Here is a 23,033-nt window from a genome sequence, read left to right as displayed (position 1 = left end):
ATGAGGATGCTTGCTTACTCTGATCATTTAATACTTCTGAGCAACTATACTAAAGGGAAGAACAAACTTTATTACTTTTGTGACGCTTAACAGAAGCGTTTGAAGAAAAAGTCTCAAAGCTCTCTGCAAGTGCTTTCAATAACCACCATGGACAACTCCATGATGGACAGATTTTTTTAATCACTGGATAAACCCCTGTGGGCACCTTTGACCTTTCAGCACAATATACTTCTTCAGTATTTGGCATTAATTTAAGTCTTATATCATACTGAAACCCCATCCATCAACATGAATGCTCAGCCCTAAAATGCTCAGCACATAATAGTACTGAAATCCCATCCTTGCAGATGAATGCTGAGCCCTACAATTACTAGTGGGGAAACCACATCCAAAGCTCACAGAGGAAAGGTCTATGCTTTATATACTCCAGACATCAGCCTTGAGTTCGGTTACGTTAAGGCACTGAAGTATTTCCACTCTGATACATTCCTTTACTTTGAAAAACATGTATCTTAAAAGACTGTTGTGGTGTGACAAATTTCTTACTCAATGGGAAGGTAGTTGAAGCTCCTGACAGTCTTTCCAAGATTTCCAAGACAATGAGCCATACCCTTTATGTAGCCATTGATGCAAACCATATGTATTCAACACCGATTACTCCCGAAATATTTATTCTTCAAAACATTAGAAGTTTATAATAATAAAATAACTTATCATCACAGCAACATGTAAATATTAACAACAACACAACGCCAGCAACTGACACATGCTGACTTGAAAGTGACCCAAACACATTGCAGTATCACAGATAATGAAACTTGCTTGAAAAATCTCATGATGAATATGGTGTGAGTAATGTAAAAACTTCTGGACTCAGCTGTTGTGAAACATGTATGGTGATTGAGTGGTGACACTCTCTCATGTAGGTGTTACTTTGGTACTGACTGTTGACTTATGTGTTGGAACTGCAGTCAAAAACTCTTTTACCTAATTGTGCAGCCAGAAACCTACCTACACTATTGAATACATCTAACAGTAAAATATGTTCTGTGTAAGAAATCTTTTAAATCTTTCCAACTTGTTTTTATCAGGCTAACAAAAGAATGGTGAAAATAGAAGCTAAATATAATGACTTTTCATAAAGGTATGCAGCCGTACATCATGGACAGTGTGACTAAATATCCAAAGTTACTAATTGGAAAGTTGAAAATAAACTGTTCTCATTCTTTTTTCTCCCAGACAATTGCTTTGAAATTTAACAAAAGTGTGTGGTAAACCAATAGTTCAAAAGTGTGTGGTAAACCAATAGTTCAAAGGAGAAAATGCATAATGCTGTTGTCATATTTTCAGTTGGCGTCACATGACTGCATGATTTATTTATTCATGGTGCACTGATAACACATAGAAAGATAAGTGATTTCATGCATATGGAGGCAACCTTCATGTGCTACTGTTAACATGATGACAATGAGTCAACAACAACAACAACAACCAATATATACAAGTGTGTCACATAACAGACAATGTGGATAAAGGTTCAAGGTCATTAGTACACAACATTCTCCATGCACCCTGTATAGCAGAGGATGGTCAAGATTGGCCCAACTGATCAACTTACAGTAGAGATCTCATGATACATAAGTTTCATTATTCAATATGTATCACAATACCTAGTTTTGCAACATTTTTGCTCAAATCTAAAGACATTTTCAACATCAATTTTCACATTTTATAAGATCAAGATTCTTGTATTCTCAAAAATTAAAATGTTCTAATGTATTTCCCATCTTTGGGTATTTTTAACTCTAATAACATCAAAAAAATGCAACTGCAAAATGTAAATGATACATAAACATATTTAAACCAATACTTTCAAAACTAAATATCGATACAGTTTTGAATGTATTAATAATTGTACCATTTTAGATAAAGCCCTGATGCATCATGGCATCCCTGACTTACAGTGAATGTTACAATTACCAGATCTTGGCACAAGCAAGCATATGCAGACAGCAAATTTAACTTGCCATCAATATTTGAACTTTCTCATGTGATTTCCTATTATTTATTATCTAAGATATAGCTCTGTATATCCAACTGGTTTCATGACATGCTACACATTTCATGGAAATAGGAAGCTTATTGCAAGTATTTTCAAACTCGAGGGAGTCAAGTATTCTCTCCATGTTTTGACATCTGCAGAGGTGCCAACTGCACACGCTGTCCCCATGTTTTGACATCTGCAGAGGTGCCAACTGCACACACTGTCTCCATGTTTTGACATCTGCAGAGGTGCCAACTGCACACACTGTCTCCATGGTTTGATATCGGCAGTGGTGCCAACTCCACACACTGTCTTCATTCATTGGTTTTTTTTCTATTGTTATATTGTTTCTATTGCCAATGTTTGTTATAATGTCAACTGTCTTCCTGTTCCAGACTGTCTCTTTCATGCACAAATGTACTCTACTCAGACAGAACTGAGTATTGAACCAGTCATTATTTCATCACACAATTATTTCATCATTATTTCATCAAACATAATCACATTTACCACTATCTTACCATGGAAGCTAAGTTTATTGCAATCATGTGGATAGATAACACTGTTGAACAACATGTGCATGCATAAAGCAGCCAGGTTTGGTGACAGTCAACTGGTATTGACAAGGAAGAGGTTGTGCTTTCCTTGTGACTGCTTCTCTATTGGGGAGATCCTGTTGGCAGTCTTTGGTCAACTGCTTCTTATGACTTCTATCAGTAGCAAATTAATGATTATCTTGGTCTCTGAGAACAATGTCAGTGTTTCTTGCAGGTCTCTAGTGACATTGCCTGCCACCAGAATAACATTGCAGTCAAGCCCCACTCCTCTCAAATGACAAACGTTTGGACATAATTTCAACCTCAGTTCTTCATGAATGGATTTGAGTTGCTGTATCAGTGGTGATATGAGCCGGGGCCCGAGTTGTAACCCTGGTGACCTTGAAAGTTGCCACGCCCATGCCCAGATGAATGACTGCCTCTCTGTAGAATCATGACAGGTGAAATCCCTCCTCTTTGTGAAGAAGGCAGATGATGATGCATCATGGGACCCATGTAGCCCATTTGATGGTTGTACCCATGCTGGAAGTGGTTTTGATTGAACATTCCCATGCCACCATGATGTCCGCCCACAGGTCCCATGTTGCCATGCGGAACATAATGACCCCCACCACCGCCACGGCGGTTCTGTTGCTGCTGGTGGTGGTGGTTGTGGCCATGACCTTGGTAATGTCCTTGACCACCATGAGAACCTTGGTAGTGGCCTTGCTGACTAGTGGGAGTGTTTGAGCTGTGTCCTGATCCCTGGCTGCTGGTGGATGAGTTGGATCGAGTGAGAGATGCAGAACTGGAGGACTTTGTGGCAGTGCCAGCTGGACCGGATTCAGCCTGGCTATCACTGTCACCATTGTCTTTCTGCTCAGGCATATCACAGTCTTTGCTCAGCAGCTTTGGTGGAGCTGAGTTGTTGTGCTTCAGGATGACCTTGGTTCCAGAAGATGGGGACGAACGCTTCTGGTAGTTTGGATACTTATCCCAGAGTTTCAAAAGGGCTTCTCCAACACTGGGCTCAATTTCCTGGTAAAACATAACGTCATACTCATTGTTTGCATTTTAAATCCAGAAGGAGGGAGAACAGAGAAAATTTAAGAGTTTAGTTTAACTCTCGTATTTCAGTCATCTCACAAGACATGTTGGGGACAATGCTGACTATCCCTACAACACCAATACACCCACCGAGCACCAGAACATTGTTATCCAAGGATGGGGAAATATGAGAATCAGATTCCTTTGAAAACAAATATTGGAATTTTGTCTTTTGATAAGTTACAAGTATTTTTCAGGTTATATTCTGTTATCTCAATGTAAATGAGGATTCAAACTCGGAGAGCATTAGTGCTGTTGATTGCCTTCACTACTACATCTCTCTCTTTCTTATCTGACAGTCTGCTCAGATTATTTCCCCAGTTCCACACTAAGTTTTCATCATATGTCAGCATAGTATGCAGGCATAACGTAGGTGTGAAGTGTCTCAAAAGTAGCAGTTGCAAGGTCACATTCATATTCAGATAACATTCACTTGATATAGCATAAAAATTCCCACAGACTGGTAGGGGTGATGCGTACAAGTGAGGTGCTTAGTGTCTGTGACAGCTATTCATAATCAGGTGTATTTGTCCAAAAAGAAGAGTGAGTGAGTTAAAAGTTAATGTATAAAGGAGGAATGTCACTACTATAGTCAGAACTTATTTTGTGTCATAGTGATATAGACATATTATGACTTCAAATGACTTCAATCGACAACTTACTATGGTATAAGAAGTACTGGAAATTGCTCAACAAAATAAAACAAGATGTGAGTAATGTAATTTGTACCTGGCCATCTCTGCTGACCTGGACCTTCTTGTTCTCGTTCCAGGGATTGGTCAGGTGGTGTGTGCTCTGGAAGGGAATCATTGCCCTGCAACATACACATAGCTACTGCTTAGGAGGAACAGTCTCCAACAGCTAGGAGGAAGCTCCCACTGGCATACCACAGAACATACAGCAAGCAACCAAAAACAGCAGCAACACATACTGAATAATGTGACATGGATCTTGCACACAAGAGGCGAACACTTCACAAGTGACAAACAACTAGATTTATAAAAGAAATCCAGTAAAATCACAGGCTTTCTAATATATACCATGGAAAAGGCTAAATATGAGGAGAGTAAGTCATATTGTTACACACATTTCACGCTAAATGGACAAAGGATAGTAAAATGCCAACCTCTTGACCCACTCAATGGCAAAGCTACCACTCAAGCCGGGTGAAATAAAATCTTGTGATTTGTCTTTCCGGATTTCGGACAGCATCTTGGCATAACCCTGGAAGTGACCACTGCCTTGTATGGAGAAAATTAGGTACACCGTCTTGCCATCCTACAACACAGCAGACTTCATACAGAACAATCATCACCAGTGTACGATGAATTTGACACATGATATTACATCAGTGGCAAACAGAAAATCCCCACAGGCAGGGCTGTTGCAGTACATACACGGGTTTCATGGGAGTAACTGAGATGCTAGCTGTCGGAAGAAGAGGAAAAGCCCACACTGACCTGGAAAGCCTTGTTGAGTTTCTTCTCATTGCTGACAGATGTGGCCCACAACCCCTTCTGCAGAGAGATGTCAAGGTTCTTCTGATTGTTACATTTCATCACAAACAGCCTGCAAGGGTGGGAGCTGCTTCCCCCCGGGTCCCTCTCTGCCCACTTAGAGGGGGAGGAGGGCTGGGGGGAGGGGCATGGGGTGCTGCCAGCACTGCCCTTTAGGCTGTTGGCACTGCTGTTGCTTGCTGAGTTGCTGTGGACGGAAGAGGTCTCCAGTCTGTCTTCACTGGTCTTGCTGCCTTCTGGAACACACAGGCATGGACAGCTCTTTCAGTGTTCCAAGCAATAATACTTATTCTACCATGAACTTGGAAACTACTGATTCTGACTGGTCAATCAAAGGTATCAACAGCAAAAACATCACTGCTGATTTAAACAGTAAATTGGAGATGTGCATCACAGCAGATGCTAACATTAATTAGTGTTGGGAATTAGTTACAATCTCATAATTGATGACTGGTTCATTACAACTGATCAATCAGTAAATAACTGGTTTCACTATGACCAATCTTTGATTATTTCAATTAATCGGACCACCACTAACATTAATAGAAGAGTACCATACTACATGGCATTCATAGCTTAGTTTACAAAACACTTTCAGGGTGGGCAATCTAGACACATGACATTCTGCAATGTAAAAAATGTGCAAATACAACACCATATTTCTTCAGCTGCAAATTCAATCTAGTCTATAGTTAATCTGCTCTGTATCGAACACAAAGCATTGTCTAATAATTGGCTGTATGAACAGAACAAATAATCAACTGTCTTTCAGCTAAAGACCCATACATGAATCAGTAATTAAATACTGAAAATAACTACATCTGCAGCATAAACAGTTTTCACTCAATCATTATTCCCTGTGAGTTAGTTATCAATAAGATGAAAAAAAAATCTAGAATATACACCCAAGTAAGAAACATTTTACTGACAGACAATTAAATTCCATTACTGAATTGTATTAACAGGAAAACAGAGCACATCTTACTAAGGTTGATGTCCTTCCTCTTGGGTGGAGTTCCTGGGTATCTGCGGTTGTTGTACTTGCCCTGATGGTCATCGACTTCTATGTAGCCTCGACTGCTGCCTGACATCATCATTGACTCAGCGGCTGTGAAAACAACACAACAACACAGATCAGTGTTTGGCATACAGTCAAAGTAAATGTTCTGATTTCCAGCCTGGAGAATGTTGCAGAATGTCATCTGGAGGTTTTCTTTCCATGAGTCAATGTGACCACAATCATGGTGACATAATTAGTGTAATCCTTTATGAGTTTGATTATTTACAAGAGCACATTGTTTCTCCACTTTTGTTGATGCAGGTCTTTCTCATCAACTAAACCTAGATATCCAAATATTTAAGAAGACATTATGTCTTCCCAGAAATTTAAATACTTCTGAAAGACACTACGATAATGTACATTATCCAGCCTCATGCAATAATGTTGAGTTTTGACTGGTTCATGTGACTGTGATAAAAAACGAACCATATCACGATCTGCAAGCAGGGAGTACAAAAGTCGTATTATCCCGCCATGCCTCAGTGACAACACAAAGTGAGAAAATCATGCATCACCCAGCCTTTGGTAACATTGCACTGAGGTCAATGGATCAGCTGTTGTCAGCACTGTTTTCTTTTGATTTAGTAAAAACATTAAGCTCGATAAATGTGCTATTACATGGAGTCTCAAGAAATATAGGGTTTTATATTGTATGGTTGTAAAGTATATACAACTTTACAAGGGACTGACAAAACCCTGTACTACCCTTGACATCATGTGATAACTTCTATACACTGAGTTTTCAGCTAATGTGTAGTAATGGTTATCTTCTCATTCCACAGGTGTCACAAGTGCTTAGAATTTAGTTCTCTGTGGCTGTTTTGTGGAGGACCACAATTCATGTACATCATGGCATGCCTGTTTGTGTTGTGTTTCAAATCAGAATACATTGATAAACACAATAGCTGTATGTACAGGCACGTAAAGCAAGAATCATTCATTTTGAGCGATATGGAAACACAGTTATCACAAGTTTAACCTATTTAGTTTTGTAAGACTTACACATAGGTCTGGGTCTTTGTCCAATACCAGCTGGCTGCTGCAGACCCTGAGACTGCTCCTCATTGGTCAGGACATTTATCACAGCTCGTACAACAGCCTGCAACAGTAGCCGGGTGCTACTCAAGTGGACCTCGTATCAAAGAGCTCTAACATGGTTCACTACCTGTGTCATCTGCAGTTACCAAAATATTCTGTATTTTGTCAACATGAAATTATTACAGTACGCTCACTATCCCATCACCTTACCATTTCTGGCTTTTCCTTCAATGCTGATTTTCTGTAGCAGGTACAACAAAGATAATGCAATGTAGCTTGGAGAAAAGTAGGACAGCTCCAGAAAGAAAATATTTTGACCACAGGTTTTAACTTGCTTATGTTGTTTAAGATAACTGTATAAAGTTTCCATCATGTAACTTCAGCAGTTTGTGGTAACTTATCCCAATTTCCTCCACATGTAACAAGGGACATAACTCTGCACAAAGAAATAATCAAACTCATACGAGGTTGATTCGTAACATCAGTAGATAAATTTCATTTCACTGACTAACGAAAATATGTTCCTGGTGAGAAGTGGACAGAAGGGTTGAAAATATGCATTTTCCAATATTTACCTCATCCATTTGTGACCATGGTTTGGACGGAGCTTTCATTCTCCGCTGGAACAGACTGTGCCACTTCTGTCTGAGTTGCAGCACCAAGTTGGCCGACTGCGGAACAATTGTGTCAGTAAGCATTACTAGCTGATCTTATCAGTCAATGTTGTCAGAAACCATTAGTAACGGATCTGGGCAGTCAATGTCTTGCATGATAAATTTTGAGGTAACCTGCAACTGCAACTACACAACATCACACAAGCAGACATTGCCTCATGACACAATAGAAATAATAATGAATAGTAACTAAATGCTGTTAAATATATTCTGATTCATGATGTCTTATTCCTCAGAGTGCATTATCATACATATTAATATGGATACCTATATGGCAGAATTGCTTTTTTCTCAGATGACTGTATATGGCATCCCCAACAAACATTCAAACACTGTACACATGTGAAAACTTGTTCCATATTCATGAAAATCTCAGAGAGGCAAGTCAACTGGGCAAGTCAACTGCAGGATTCAACAGTATCCGAAAATGTCAATGAATCAGTACCACATAGTGCTGGCACCAGATGGTCATGAAAGGGTGTCCTGGCCCAGCAGATGAAAGGGCGGCTGTCCTAGCCAGGTGTGCTCACCTCCTTGTCCAGCCGGAAACACAGCCAATCATCCAGTTGCAGCGTTGATTTCTTCAGGTCCTCCTTGTCTTCACCCTCACTGTCACTACTGTGGTCAGCGTACATCCCATCACCAGCCTCATCTGGAAATAACATGGGGTTACAGCATCTTTTCAGTGATATTATCTTGTTTTCCTTCCTCATGATGACTTAAGACCAGATAGCATAGAATGGACATGACATGGACATTATTGTTTAAGTATTCAAATCATGTAAGCAGAACTTGTAGAGACTACACACAGTGAATTCTCCAGGTCATACTATATAATGTTATTGTTAACAGGAATAAACAGGAAATAGCTATATTAATGTTTCACAAACCTTTTAACAATATTCGAACCCTGGTCTTCTGAGTGATGAGAGAATGCTTTAATCTCTAGACTACCCCACCACCCCTTGATGTAGCAATGGGGATGCCAAGGTGGCATATAAGACATATTTTAGCCCTTGGCGGGAGTTCACTGTAATTATGTACTTATATGATTCTGATAAGAACATCTGCCAGAGAGTTAGTTGGGTATAACCCGTGATTGAACAGTTTTCCAGTTACAACATGGCATGTCAGCTTGAGATGCAAGGACAGTGATGCAGCTGTGATGAAGTGATGCAGCTGTGATGAAGTGATGCAGCTGTTGGGCATGTACTACTTCCATGAAATCCAGAAGCACAGTGTACGGAAGAGCATGGTGCTCACAAGCCTTGGTACATAATCAGGAATACAACTTTACACGGAAATTGTTGTGCCTATGCTCACTCAGCCACCTGAGTCATAAATCTACACACAATTAGGCAGAATATAATATATACTTTGACAAGGAGCAGTAAAAAGGACAATTTCCACGTACGTTCATGGATGCCCTCTGCCTCCCTAATGGCTTCGGGTGGCAGTTTGGATGGCCCAGCAAAGATGGCCACAGCAACAGCTGACAGGACTGTGCAGCACTTGGCACTGGCCATTTTGCTGAAGCGTGTCATTTCCTCGTAGATCAACCAATCTCCTGGGAGCATACGGACAGATTTGGCATGAGTGGAGGCCCCATTTACCCACTCAGTCGTGGGGGCTGGGCTCAGTACCGACTGGCTGTGGAAACGCACCTTGGACTCTTTCCTAAAATGGTAGAAACATTTGATTGAAAATACCAACAAAATTATTACACAACTAGAACAAGTGACACAAAAGTTCAAAACCAGCAAAACATACAGTGTGAGACAGAGTACATGACAAGGAAGTTCAAACCACGAATACAGTAGTAATTGAACAGATGTAAATCAAAATAGTCCCTCACACATCTTGGTAAAATTGTACAGAAGCCAGACTTGCTTGATACAAGTCCGATGAAGTAAAATAAGACTTAATGTTGCATTCCAATACCTTAACAACCACTGGTACTTGAGACATATGGACCTTAAAGCAGTTCCACAATGAAGCCTTAAGCTTTAAACTATTAAAAAATAACAGCATTCCACAGTCAATCATGTGAAAATGTAAAGTGTATGACCACCCAATATAACCGCATTCAAGATCTGTGAAAAAAGGGCACATTCTTCTTTCCACATAATGCTAAGAATTTGCTTACTGCGTGACCACGACATTCCTGTTCCGGTCCACACAGGCAATGTTTGGGTACATCCCTGCACACAGTGCTGCCTTTACCACAGCCCAGTTCTCCGAGTTAGTGTTCAGGTCTCGGATGTCACCGCCACCACGGGCGCGTACAAACCCAGATGCTCTCAGCTGACCCAATAACTGAGTTCTGTAAAATAGGTGCTCATATATACAGCTCTAAGTATTAATAGTGATAACATTTGTTGCCCTGGTTTCTATACTTGCTTATCACCATTCGTCAAGCATGATATCCTCTATGTTTATGAAACATTTAAGCTAGGTGAAAAGCCAGTTAGAAACATCAACACATGAGAGTGAACTTTCTTATGTGAATAAATACAGATGTTGCATAACTGACAACTCATTATGTAAAATATCACTGACAATAAGCAGGATAATAAAGGAGATGTTGTAGCCCCAGTATTGTTGTTATCCTTAGAGTCACAACAATTTACCTCATTCCAACTATCATCTCCATACAGGCCGAAGAGAGGAAGTTCCTCTCACAGAAGGATTTCTCCCAGCCCTCTGTCCGGGCCTTCTGCCATGCCTGTAAACAGACAGTATCTGACATTAGCTAGATGTACACTACTCAAGTGTGACACTTGCATACACAGCAGCTGTTTCAGACAACACACACACTTTTATGTCACTATGTCAAGAGCTGTCTATCTCCAACAGGCAATCTCTAAAAAGGCATTAACACAGAGTCTACAACATGTATCTGACGTATAAAACTGGCAAGAAAGCAGGCTGTATGTGACTAAACATAGTTCCTGACTAGTAGTTTGACACAATACCTGGAAAGCTCGTAGAAGGGCCATGTGGTCACTAAATGTTCCTGAAGCAAACTTTCTTCGTGCCATAGCTGCAGATCTCTTCTGGTAAGGCTGCGAAGGGAGAGTGACTGCAACAAAGACGTACAGCATGAAATGGAAGGAAGATCTTCAGCATATACAACGCCATATTTTGTTTAAAACCAGTTATGACTGATTCCATAATCAACCCACTGGACGATGAGTTCCAATTTTGTCTACAGGTAACCAAGTGTATCATTAACAATAGACTTGGTTTATCACTCTAATTAACACAACAGGTCAGTTTGCTATGTACCTGTTATCAGTGATCACTTTCAAGAGTATTTAATGCAAACTGCATTATGCAAACTTATATGATGAACTATCCTCCCAAGCGTGGTCGAGATGTTGTTGGCACAGTTTGGGAAACCATGTATCGGTGTAATGAAACTTGATCAGGCAGAACACCCGTTGTTTGGGTATCTCATTGCAAGTTGTCCAAAGGCTACTTCATTAATGAAGGTGAAAGGCTCAAATGATGGTACTGACAAATCACTGATCAGAACAGAAGCGAATCTAGGTTGCAAAATCCAAAATGAATTATAGCAGCTGGAATCTGTGTTGTGCTGGACAACTGCGAGCCTGATACCCCTGTAAAGTATTCAGAACTTACATGGATCCTTGTAAGCAAGAGCACAGACAATGGTGAGGATGGGATCTAGACATTTGAGGACCACTGAGTACAGAACCATCTTGCCCAGCCGTGGCTCCACAGGGAGGTCAGTCAGATGGTGGCCCAGCTCCGTCAGATCCTCCCAAGTGTCCAAAGCATCCATTTGCTGAAACCACAGGTAAAGTAATGAGAGTATTTCACGGGGACCTGGCTAACCAAGCACCAACATTCTGCATGGGATATATACTGAAGTATTGAGAGTATAACAGCATAAAAATTCCCTTTTGATACATATCACATTAACCATACAATAATTCAACAACACTAAAGCAATCACAAGTCCAGCAATTCCATGGAAAAGTACTGTTGTGTCAAAACCTAGATGCAAAATATGTACATAATTTCTTATTATTCAAGTTAAAATGATTACATACTGTAAACATATTATATATCACGCAGGTTTTACTTCCATGCTTTTCGCGGAAAATATTTTGTTGCAAACAATTGTACACCACGAATAAACCTTTCGTTCATTAACAATACACATGCTTGCCTCTGAGTTGTTGCCATAACAAATCAAGTTTGAGGACTGGAATCTATGGGAATGTTAAAATGGCGACTGATAGAATAAAAAAGAATCAAATTTACTAGTAACTGTCGCTGTAATGGATTTCCCATATCGTGCACCGAAAATAATTAATTCTCATTCCTATAGCAGAATTACGAATTATAGTGAAACCAGTGATGTGTGTTGAGACCGCCATTGAAATCGGTCCCGTGTTCTATTCCACCAATCATGGAGAGAGATGGTTTGATACAAAACGGATTACCATGAAACAACTCAGAAAGAAACAATACAGCAGCATTTTATTTATTCACTAAAATTTTATAGAAGTTTATTAGTACTCGTAATTGATAGTCAATTAACACATCAGCACATTCTCAACAACCCGGATGTTTGAATTCACAAATTTGCAATGCCATCATCAAATCATCATAATTCTTAACATAACACTGATGTGTTTTTCAGTGCTTTATATAGTATACCATCACAATGTGTCACTTCCTAAGTTCTTAATACTTCCGTGAGTAACCGTACTGCTGTATATATCGGGCAGGCAAGGACTTCCTGCGACTTAGCAATCCATGCTGCATGTCAGGTTAAGCCACTCTGATTGTTTTTCTTGCTGTTAGTGACAGCAAAAACAGACAGCTGGCAGTTCCGGCAATTAATGATTCCGCGAATAATTAACCGCGCGATGTTTTCTAAACTGTCAACTCCGCGAAATTTGCACCAAGCGAATATAAGTACGTTTACAGTATCATATCTTGGAGTGGGCCTGAAAATTCATGCACATACAATCCTTGACCGTTAGAAGTACACCCACCTTCAGGAGTTGGACTGCATTCCTGGTGACCAGGAAAGATGGCGGTTCGGGACACTTGGCAAGGAAGTCAGCGATGCTCATGTTGACAGGGGCCAACAGCTTGGTGTTGAGGCACAGCTCCTGGAGGTGAATCATAAGATGTACACTGAAGACATACAGCTAGCAGGGGAAACTCGTGACAAGCACAATAGAGAGTAATCAAACTTGACAAAAATCACTTTGATTTCAAAAGGAATGATGGTGATAGCATAATACAGCTATAAAAACTTAAACAAGCATTCACCTCTGTACATACACAGTTCATATTTTATGTGCAAATTTAATATGTTTACATAAAGAGTCTGAAAGCGGTTAAACTTGACTTGGAAGACTCTTGTATATGTATATCCAGCAGTTTCAAACAGAATGTAAAGGACACATTCACAATTTAATTTCAATGTATTTATTTTACACTTATCCTGACTCATGCTTATCATGGTTATCTCCTCCCTCTATGTGAAGATAGTGGAACACTGGAAAACCCTTGAAGTTCCCCATCCGAAACCTCCCTTCCCTGCAATACAGTCACATGAAATCTAATAAGCCCAACACGAGAATTACTGTGAATTCAGTGTGCCTGAGAGGGGCAGCTGGGAGGGCTTGATGCCATAAGTCAGGATGATGATAAAATATCAGTTTTATTCAGAAAATTACATATTTTTCCTTATCCTGACTCAAACCTTTTATGCCAACAGAACCCGAAGGAAACAGCGGTGGGTCAGACCATGCTGGATTCTGTTGACTGCCATATAATTACTTCCAGTACTTTCCTTCTTTTCGGGAACTGTAACGGCGGTAGTTTGGTCCTGTTCTTCCAATATTCATCTGTGAAATGGGGGGTGGTGGAGAGATCACATCCAGTCGAACTTGTCTTCTCTTCAAGCTTTCATTGACTGGAGCGTGATGATATATAGATCAGCTAGCATTCTGCTACTGTCTAATGCAACTGTATGTCACGCTTTCCATCAAGACCAGTCAGTAACCTTCTTCATGTACAAGTGGCCCAAATTGGTGAATGCCAGTGACATCCTCTGTGACAATGTCCCAGGGGTAGTGGTTGGCCGTATTTGATTTCCAAAAGCACCAGTCCATTATCGCTATTAGCGAGCATTTTCCATGTACAGCGTTTGTCCACACCAAGGCTCTCACTTCTTGTGGACTGGAAGCTAGCAGAGGTTCAAGTCCTACTGCTTGGTGGGTCCTCAGTGTAATGGCTCTCTTCCATACTGACATAGAGTTGCAGGATATTTCCGTAGGTGTCTCAGTAGATTTGTCTGTCCAGTTGTCCAAAAGTTGACTTTTGGTGATGAAATCCCACCTCAGGCCTAAATGTACACGATGACTGGAGTCAAATCGTGTGCGATTGAGGTCCAGAGCATGTATTTCTGATATCTGTGCTGCTTTAGCTAGGGCGAGTAGAAACAGCGTTTCCTGTGTCAATAATTCAAGCAATGTCCTGTCCTCAATGTTTTAAGCAGGCCTTGATACAATCCAGACGTGTAGCTGGAACAATGTCGGACTGCTGTGTGTGGATGGACATGTAAGTTCTTCCACCCTGGCAGTTGTAGTGTTGGTTGTCCTAGTTCCTTGATACTGGGAACCAATCTCTTGCTGGCCAAATCAGTTGTATCAGCGTCGTCTGTTTTGTCTTTCCAATGACTTTTGGTAGTAGTGAGCGAGTGAGTGAGTTCAGTTTCATGCCACTCTCAGCAATATTACAGCTATATGATGGCAGTCTGCAAATAATCGAGTCTGACAATCCAGACAATCCAGTGATCAACAACATGAGCATCCATCTGCGCAGTTGGGAATCGATGACATGCGTCAACCAAGTCAGCGAGTCTGACCACCCGATCCCATTAGTCATCTCTTACGACAAGCACAAACGCCTTTTATGTTTGGTAGTAGTACTGGAGGGGGAACACAAAAGCCTTCAGCCCTTCCCACAAGATGCGGAGAGCATCTATTGCCTGCGCCAATGGATCCCGGCACTGGTGATGTGAATGTTGGTACGTGCCTGTTGAATCATGTGGCAAATAGGTCTATTTGCAGGGATCCGAATGTCTGACTGATGAGTCGAAATACCGCTCGATGTAGCATCCATTCTGTTGGGATGGTTGTAGAGGGCGTGACAGCGTGTCGGCCATGATGTTGCATGCACCTGGGATATGTGGAGGTTCAAGTCATCGATGATGTCACACAGTTGAAAGATCAGCTGTAGCAGAGTGTGAGATTGTGCTGATCCTTGCTTGTTCATGTAGAACGCTACTGTGGACTTGTCGGTATGAACCATCAGAAGCTTGTTCCTCAGTGGTGTCGACCAATGATGTACTCCATTGATTACAGCTTTCATTTCCAGGTGGTTCATATGCTGAATGCATTCACTGCTCGTCCAGATTCCTGCTACCACCTCATCGTTTAGGTGAGCACCCTAACCTTTTAGTGACTCTTCGACTTAAGTTAGAGATTGTTGTTGTAGAAGGGCTCAGGCAAATAAGTCCCTGAGCAGACATTTGATCAGTGAGTCCACCATAGTAGATATGGTCTCAAGTTGTCCGGCAGAGCTATCCAATCCAAGGTATTGAGATGCTGAATCAGGAACCCTTGCTGGTCATTAGTTACTGTCTGAAAGGCCATTGACAAAGTTTCAGAAATCATAGATATCAGCGCAATCAGAGGTAATGTTGATGTGTCAGTGTCCTCATTACTCATCTTATGGGTATGAACTTCGACGGAGAGACAGGGTCCAGTCCGATCACAATCACGACGTGATCTCTGAATTGGAGAAGAGGGCTTCCTCTGGTTATGGAGATCGATGATCACTAACTCTGTCCATCGAAACATCTCTGTCCTTCTGAAAGTGCATTCACGAGTGGGGAACAATGTCCATGCATCAAACATCATCGTGATCCTCCTGACCATGTGTATCCTTCGAATGACTGCTATTCTGTGAATGCCTTCGGGCATGCATGCATGAATCCGCATCCAATGAAAACGACGAGCAATGACAACATCTCTGAGAAACGGGGGCAGAGAGCACTTGCAGCTGTAATGGGATCCATGAGTGCAAGCACTCAGCAAGTCGATGAAAGGAACTATATCCATACTGTGAAGCGATGATACAGCTGATGGCGACGATTTCCATGAATGGGAGCATGCATACAATGCCACCTCTTTATGTGATGGATCAAATGCAGCTGATGAACCGCTCATGGTAAACACATTTTCTGCCAAGATCACCGATGGGTGATCACTGACCGGTAACTAGGAAGAGGCCCAACTCTGTGAATTATCAAAATTTTGCAATGTAATGAATATTCGTGAGTTTTAACCAACTTGGAAAAATCGTAACTTTTCCCTGCCCTTTCCAACAGGATTCCTCTTCCATACACTTCCTCACTATGCCACAAGAATGGGAGACGTCTTGAAAAGTCAGTGGTGTACGACCATGTTTTTCATCTAGCTCAAGAGCGATAATACACATGATGGATCAAGCAGTTGATAGATGCTGATGTTAGAGGGGGAATCTCTTCATTCAAAAACAACAAGCACACATACGAAAAGAATGCCAGTATACATCTTTCTGATTACTCAAATCATGAATGTCTGCTGTAATGGCATATTTTTACTAGATGCAGAATCAACCACTTTAGTTGTTTAGCCTATGTTGTTTGTCCTTGGCACACCTTTGAACACTATATGAATATAATGCTAATTCTGAATCAGACAAATTCTTACAAAGTTCACAGCAACGTAGGAAGAACAAACAAAAGGACATAATGTTGATGCAGATCAACCGCCAACAGCCGTAACTTCCACTGGGAGCAAGATTTCATCAACGAAGACGAAGTCCATGTTGAGAAAAGGTGTCCAATACACATGAAAATTTATGCATTTCAACAATAATTTTACATCATGACGATAATAACTGCAATCCAAAAACCGAATACGATAAAATTTAGGTACAGGACCAAAATATTAGCAAAACGTATCGCCATATCGGGACCCAAAGTGCCCCCCAACCATCCTCGTCAGGCAATGAAGGACAGAGTGAAAAGCATGGCTGGTCATGTGACCGTATTTGCGGGAAAGGGATTTTTCTGGTGGGTGAGAGTATTGTACGTCTGCTTCAATTAGAAGGGAACTTCAAGAGATTTTACGTGTTCCACTATCTGTGGATAAGCATAATAGCATGAGTCAGGATAAGGAAAAATTTATTATGTTATAGTTTGACCAGAAATTAATTTTATAATTTTAGGAATACTATTTATTGGATTTCTTATATTAACAACCTTGAACAACTATCAAGTGCTAGGTTTCATTCAAGAGAAAACTCTTTTAATGTTTCATTATTTTGTAAAGAGTTATCCCCCTTTTTTTCATGCTAACTGGTGACATTTTCAGTGATCCTCAGTATGGATCATTCAGAGAAGTGGAAGCTGATTTTAGTGTATTATAACAAAGACATTATATCAGCTAAAGTGATTTCAAGTAGAACAGGCAACCCTTTGTCCACTGTTTATCATGTTTTGAAAAATATTGCAAATGGATATGGCAGCTTGGTATTCTTGTTTCTAAAACGAAAGCGTTTAGAAAACTTAAGGCTGGATATGACTGATAGAGGAACTGTCTGTAAGGAGACAATTAGAACTGAGCGGCATGCAGTGGGTTGGCAGAAAAGTCGAGGAATTCTATCACCAATCATGAAACCTGAACAAAAGAAGCAAAGGTTGAACTGGTGCTTACAGCATAGAAATTTTAACTGGGACAATGTGATTTTCTCAGATGAAAGTCCTGTAAGGCTGTTTCCTAATACACTGAAATTCTCAAGGGACATTTACTTCTGTCTGCTAACTTGTTTTATGGAAATGTTTTAATTTTCCAATAGGACAACCAAAACATTATTCAAAGCATTCACAGGCCTGGTTTCGGACTCAAAATATGACATTATTAGTTTGGCCAAGCTATAGCCCTGACCAAAATCCAATAGCAAATGTTTGGGGATTTACAATGTAAAATGTCAATAAGAAAATTCTGACAAATATTGCTGTTGTTTGTTTAGTAGTATGCCCTGCCACTTTGAAGCCTGCATTGCTGCCCATGGTAACTTGATGAAATACTAACTGTTAACCGGTCTTTGAATCTGCAGTTATGTTCTGCTAACATTCACATGTAATATGTAAGTAATGAGTGAAAAGATAAAAACAGATACAATCTTAAAATTCTCAGTAATTTCTGATCATACTATAGTGTCAGGTTTCAAATTAGTTTCAGTTTAACTGCCATAACAAAGACTACCTGAAGAGGATATCTGAGGATTTCTGGTTGCTGGTACTCTTGCATACTGCTGTAGCGAATACGGCTGAACATGTGATAGCAGAACCCTGGCCGACATCGACCAGCTCTGTAACAATACAAAAAGATTATGCACTTTTCAAATCAAACCGTCAAAGAGTCTGAAAGAATGTTTCCACAAATGACAGAATTATTATCTCTTACAAGGCAACAGATGGTCATAAGAACCCATTTGGGGAACACTGGGCAGAAAGGGTCTTTAGTTCCCCAAGCTAACTAAAGCGTAGCGAGCACAGGCAGATCAGTCTTCAGGACTTTCATGTCATGATACCTGCTCAAGCTTACCACCCCTGGTTTATGAAGTCCAGAATTTTATACATCAATTATTGGCCTATTTCTGTAACATCATTGACAGAGGCAAAGGTAATATTCACTCACACATGCATATCAATATTAACAGGTGAGCATAGCTTACCTCCCTTTCCTCTGCAAACAACTCGCCTTAGAAATCCAGTTGCTCTTCAGCATAGAACATGAAGAGAGAGCATCAAATGATTTCTGAAGACAAATAAAGTACCATTAATATATGCTCATCATGCTCAAAGCATATAAGTATGTAATCTGAAGTAGTCACTTACTCCTTCATCTGAAACACTTGCTCTACTCCTGTCCTTCACCTTTTGAAGTCCAGTCCTGCAGCTCTAGGATTACAAACACATGCATTGAATGACAAAATACTTTACCTCTTTCACCTTTCCTGAATCGATGACAAAGACTACGTCATTAACTGTGACACTTGTCTCAGCAATGTTGGTGGACAGTATCTGAAGACAGATATTTTCATATAAAACCAGAGAGAATAGGTTCAGCATTGCAAACTTTATATGAAATAATGCAAACAAAAGTAATTAGTGAAGCACATTAAGTTCAGACATTTTAAGACTACTAGGGTGAATGGTTTTGCAAATCTTTCAGCAATACTCCAGCAATATCATGGCAGCGGACACCAGAAATGGACTTCACACATTGTATTCATGTGGGGAATTGAACCTGGGTCTTTGATATAACAAATCAACACAATAACCTCTCAGCTGCCCCACTGGCTCTCAATAAAGATGCTGTAATTATGTAACCTAGGAGTATGTTTATCCCTAGGTGTCCTACAGTTAGGACCTTTGATCTGATAGCAGCAGGATCAGATATAACAGTAAAATAACTGGGTAAGAGTTGAAGCTAAACACAGATTCAAGCAACACTCACAATTTTGCGTACACCCTGCGGAGCCATCTTAAAGACCTTCCTCTGATCGTTGGACTGTATGGATGAGTGGAGTGTATACAGCACATACCTGTGGTTGAAGAAAACGACATACATCAGGCAGCATGCGATTTCTGGATAAACATGCAACAGTCGCTGGGAGTTCGTCTGTACAAGAACAATCTCTAACACAAACTTTGTGACACTTAAAAACAGTTTTGTTTTCGAACTACATCATCTATTACATAAACCATATCAACATTACATTCCATACAGTAAAATTAGAGCATGAATGGGTGAGTGTAGGTCTATGCCGCTTTTAGCAACACTCCAGCAATACCATGGTGGGGCACACCAGAAAACGGGCTTCATGCATTGTACCCATGTGGGGAATCGAACCTGTTTCCTTAGTGCAACCACAACGCTTTAACCACTAGGCTACCCCACCATCCCTAAAGTAAAATAACAATATATTATATTACATCATGACAGTTAATACACATTACTTAAATAGATATGATTAATCTGAAGTTGTATATTACCTGAAACTTTCAAATTTCTTGTCTTCAGCAATGTTATCCCTGAGAGTGACAATATCGTCATATCCAGGTAGGAAGACTAGTATAGCACCTGGAAGTTATAAGCAATCGGCATGGAAATAAACTAAGACTGAACTCAGCTATACACACAATACATACAAAAACAGACCCCAAGACACTGACACATGTCTAGTTCCTAAGAAAAGCTTCCACAATTCATTGACTTTGATCTTTCAAATATTAATTAAAAAGCTAAGATACTCCCTTTTATTTCAATGTGGTCTGGAAAACCTAGAAAGGGTTTAGCTGAATGCATTTCTTGTTTTGAGGGACGAAGAGCTAAACCTACACCTGTGACAAACTAAAGGCAACAGAAAACTTGTTATCTCATTAGCAGAGCATAATCTTCTTTGAACATCCGCTGGTGGAGCTATAGCCTGACACTCAAATTGCTGATCCTTGACAAATACTTTCAATGTATTTAAGATCAAATAATTTACTTGTTTTATTGAAACTGCAATTAGATATTGATTCTAATTGCACTCCTGTGTATTTCTAGTAATGGAGGGTAGAAAAAGCTAACTCATAGCTATTATTGACCTTAAAAGCTTTATGACCAATGGTTTATTTTAAAAACAGACCAACCACAACATCATGTGTTTCTTTAGGCCAACATTATGGGAAAAACACTGAGGACTGTAGGTCTTCCCCTGTTTCTGACAGGTTAATCAATCAGGTGCAAAAGGGTCAACACCACTACTGATATACTTGCCTTCCTTCTTGGATGACATTATAGCATATATAAGTGCAGAGATGAGGTCTGTGTCCACCTTCTCATCATCAAAGCTGTGGTGGTAGACGTTGAGGAGTTCACGGTCTTCAGCTGAGACAACCACCTCTTCCTTCCCATCCTCACTGGCACTCCCACACTCAATGGAAGCACTTAAAATAACAGGTGGAAAGGTCACACACACTTGAATCAAACATGGCAGAAGGGTAGTCAAACACAGACAAGTATTAAACATGGCAGAAGGGTAGTCACACACAGACTAGTATTAAACATGGTATGAGGCAACTGACATAGCAAATGGCATAAAATATGGCAAAAGGGAAATTCACACATCAATTGACATCAAACATGGCAGAGTTGAGTGTGTGCATGCCTGTGTGCGTGCGCAAGTGCATGCGTGTGTCTCTGCCTTCAAATAGACCAAGAAGGCAACTCACACACAAACATGGCAGAGGAAGGTAGAGGTGTGTGTGTGTGTGCGTGCGTGTGTGCGTCTGCCTTCAAACAGACCAAGATGGCAACTCACACACCAATTGGCATCAAACATGGTAGAGGGGTGTGAAGTGTGTGTGTGTCTGTGTCTGTGTGTGTCTCTCTCTCTGCCTTCAAGCAGACCAGGATGGTAACTCACACACCAATTTGTAGCAAATGTGGTGGAAGGGACACACAGTTCAGTTTTCATATCAATTATTCTTTGATTGTGATTATTTTTTCATCAACAATCTTATGATTGTCATTCATATAAATAGTTCACATATACATCTACTGCCCTTTGCTGCAAGAGTAGCCTTACCAAAGACCTCCTCAACCAAGTTATTTTGCACAGAATGATGTTTTTTTTTTACTTTTTCACTGTAACTTACACATATGCCTCAAGCATTTCAACAATGTCATTTCTATTAAATTTTTTGGCCCAGTCAAGAGCTGTCCATTCATTCGATGCTCTGACATTGATGTTGGCACCAAGGTTAAGGAGTTGCTCCACAGTCACAGATAAGCCCCGCCCTGCTGCTATCATCAGAGGAGTTGCACTTGTCTCACTGTGCTTGTAGTCCACTACAAGAGAGGAACAATCATGTAGCTATATCAACGTATCATCCATAGTCAGAAACAATCCTGTCAAAATACTACAACAAAAAATGTATGGATGATGGAAAATGTCATCTGTAATTTCATATATTTTTATCTCATGTTATCATCAACATGTTTCTTCCCAGGGAACAGGTGAAATAGTTTATATAGGTGAAGGCCTACTAACTCACCACTGACATTCTCTGCCATGATGAGATGGAAGATTTGTGAAAAGACCTCTTCCTCCCCCGACAGCCACACCTCACTCAGCAGTTTGTCCATTTCCTTCACAATCCACGGCTCAAGGTCCTCCCGCTCCTCCCCCAGCTGTCAACAGTAGGATACAGTCTATATCAACAACCCTCTTCTCACCCAGCGGTCAACAGTAGGATACAGTCTATATCAACAACCCTCTCCTCCCCCAGCGGTCAACAGTAGGATACAGTCTATATCAACAACCCGCTCCTCCCCCAGCTGTCAACAGTAGGATACAGTCTATAGCAACAACCCTCTCCTCACCCAACGGTCAACAGTAGGATACAGTCTATAGCAACAACCCTCTCCTCACCCAGTGGTCAACAGTAGGATACGGTCTACAGCAACAACCCTCTCCTCATCCAGCTGTCAACAGTAGGATACAGTCTATAGCAACAACCCTCTCCTCACCCAGCTGTCAACAGTAGGATGCGGTATATATACACAGCCCTCTCCATCCCCCCAGCTGTCAACAGTAGGATACAGTCTATATACACAGCTCTCTCCTTTCCCAGCTGTCAACAGTCGGATATACTCAATAGTAAAAACCCTCTCCTACCCCAGCTGTCAACAGTAGGATACAGTCTACAGCAACAACCCTCTCCTCCCCCAGCGGTCAACAGTAGGATACGATCTATATACGCAGCCATCTCTTTCTCAAGCTGTTAACAGTAGGATATACTTTCTCAAACTTATGTAATCACCTGTACCTCCATGGTTGAACTGTAAGAAGAGTTTTGAGTGAGACTGGATCAATGTTCATTGATCAATAATACGG

General features: G+C 40.6%; 1 protein-coding gene across 2 annotated transcripts in view; it reads right to left on the bottom strand.

The window, feature by feature from the left end:
• Nucleotides 1–654: 654 nt before the first annotated feature.
• LOC137278579 (3'-5' RNA helicase YTHDC2-like) overlaps nucleotides 655–23,033 on the bottom strand; it is a 39,131-nt gene continuing 16,752 nt past the window's right edge. The window contains exons 12-33 of one of the 2 annotated variants that reach the window (XM_067811037.1): nucleotides 22,192–22,327; nucleotides 21,793–21,985; nucleotides 20,912–21,081; nucleotides 20,143–20,230; nucleotides 19,604–19,691; nucleotides 19,087–19,167; nucleotides 18,819–18,901; nucleotides 18,347–18,452; nucleotides 13,010–13,129; nucleotides 11,622–11,787; nucleotides 10,952–11,058; nucleotides 10,607–10,701; nucleotides 10,123–10,299; nucleotides 9,391–9,653; nucleotides 8,507–8,628; nucleotides 7,878–7,973; nucleotides 7,267–7,363; nucleotides 6,190–6,312; nucleotides 5,148–5,440; nucleotides 4,814–4,965; nucleotides 4,417–4,501; nucleotides 655–3,618 (exon numbers count right to left, since the gene is read on the bottom strand). In XM_067811037.1, coding sequence (XP_067667138.1) covers nucleotides 2,938–3,618; nucleotides 4,417–4,501; nucleotides 4,814–4,965; nucleotides 5,148–5,440; nucleotides 6,190–6,312; nucleotides 7,267–7,363; nucleotides 7,878–7,973; nucleotides 8,507–8,628; nucleotides 9,391–9,653; nucleotides 10,123–10,299; nucleotides 10,607–10,701; nucleotides 10,952–11,058; nucleotides 11,622–11,787; nucleotides 13,010–13,129; nucleotides 18,347–18,452; nucleotides 18,819–18,901; nucleotides 19,087–19,167; nucleotides 19,604–19,691; nucleotides 20,143–20,230; nucleotides 20,912–21,081; nucleotides 21,793–21,985; nucleotides 22,192–22,327 — 3,522 coding nt within the window. In that variant the 3' untranslated portion in view covers nucleotides 655–2,937. The remainder of the gene's footprint in view (nucleotides 3,619–4,416; nucleotides 4,502–4,813; nucleotides 4,966–5,147; nucleotides 5,441–6,189; nucleotides 6,313–7,266; nucleotides 7,364–7,877; nucleotides 7,974–8,506; nucleotides 8,629–9,390; nucleotides 9,654–10,122; nucleotides 10,300–10,606; nucleotides 10,702–10,951; nucleotides 11,059–11,621; nucleotides 11,788–13,009; nucleotides 13,130–18,346; nucleotides 18,453–18,818; nucleotides 18,902–19,086; nucleotides 19,168–19,603; nucleotides 19,692–20,142; nucleotides 20,231–20,911; nucleotides 21,082–21,792; nucleotides 21,986–22,191; nucleotides 22,328–23,033) is intronic. The other variant, XM_067811038.1, reaches the window with a different exon arrangement.

This window comes from Haliotis asinina, chromosome 3 (genome assembly GCF_037392515.1).
Source record: "Haliotis asinina isolate JCU_RB_2024 chromosome 3, JCU_Hal_asi_v2, whole genome shotgun sequence".
Lineage (NCBI taxonomy): Eukaryota > Metazoa > Mollusca > Gastropoda > Lepetellida > Haliotidae > Haliotis > Haliotis asinina.
This window is presented reverse-complemented; position numbering and strand designations above follow the sequence as displayed.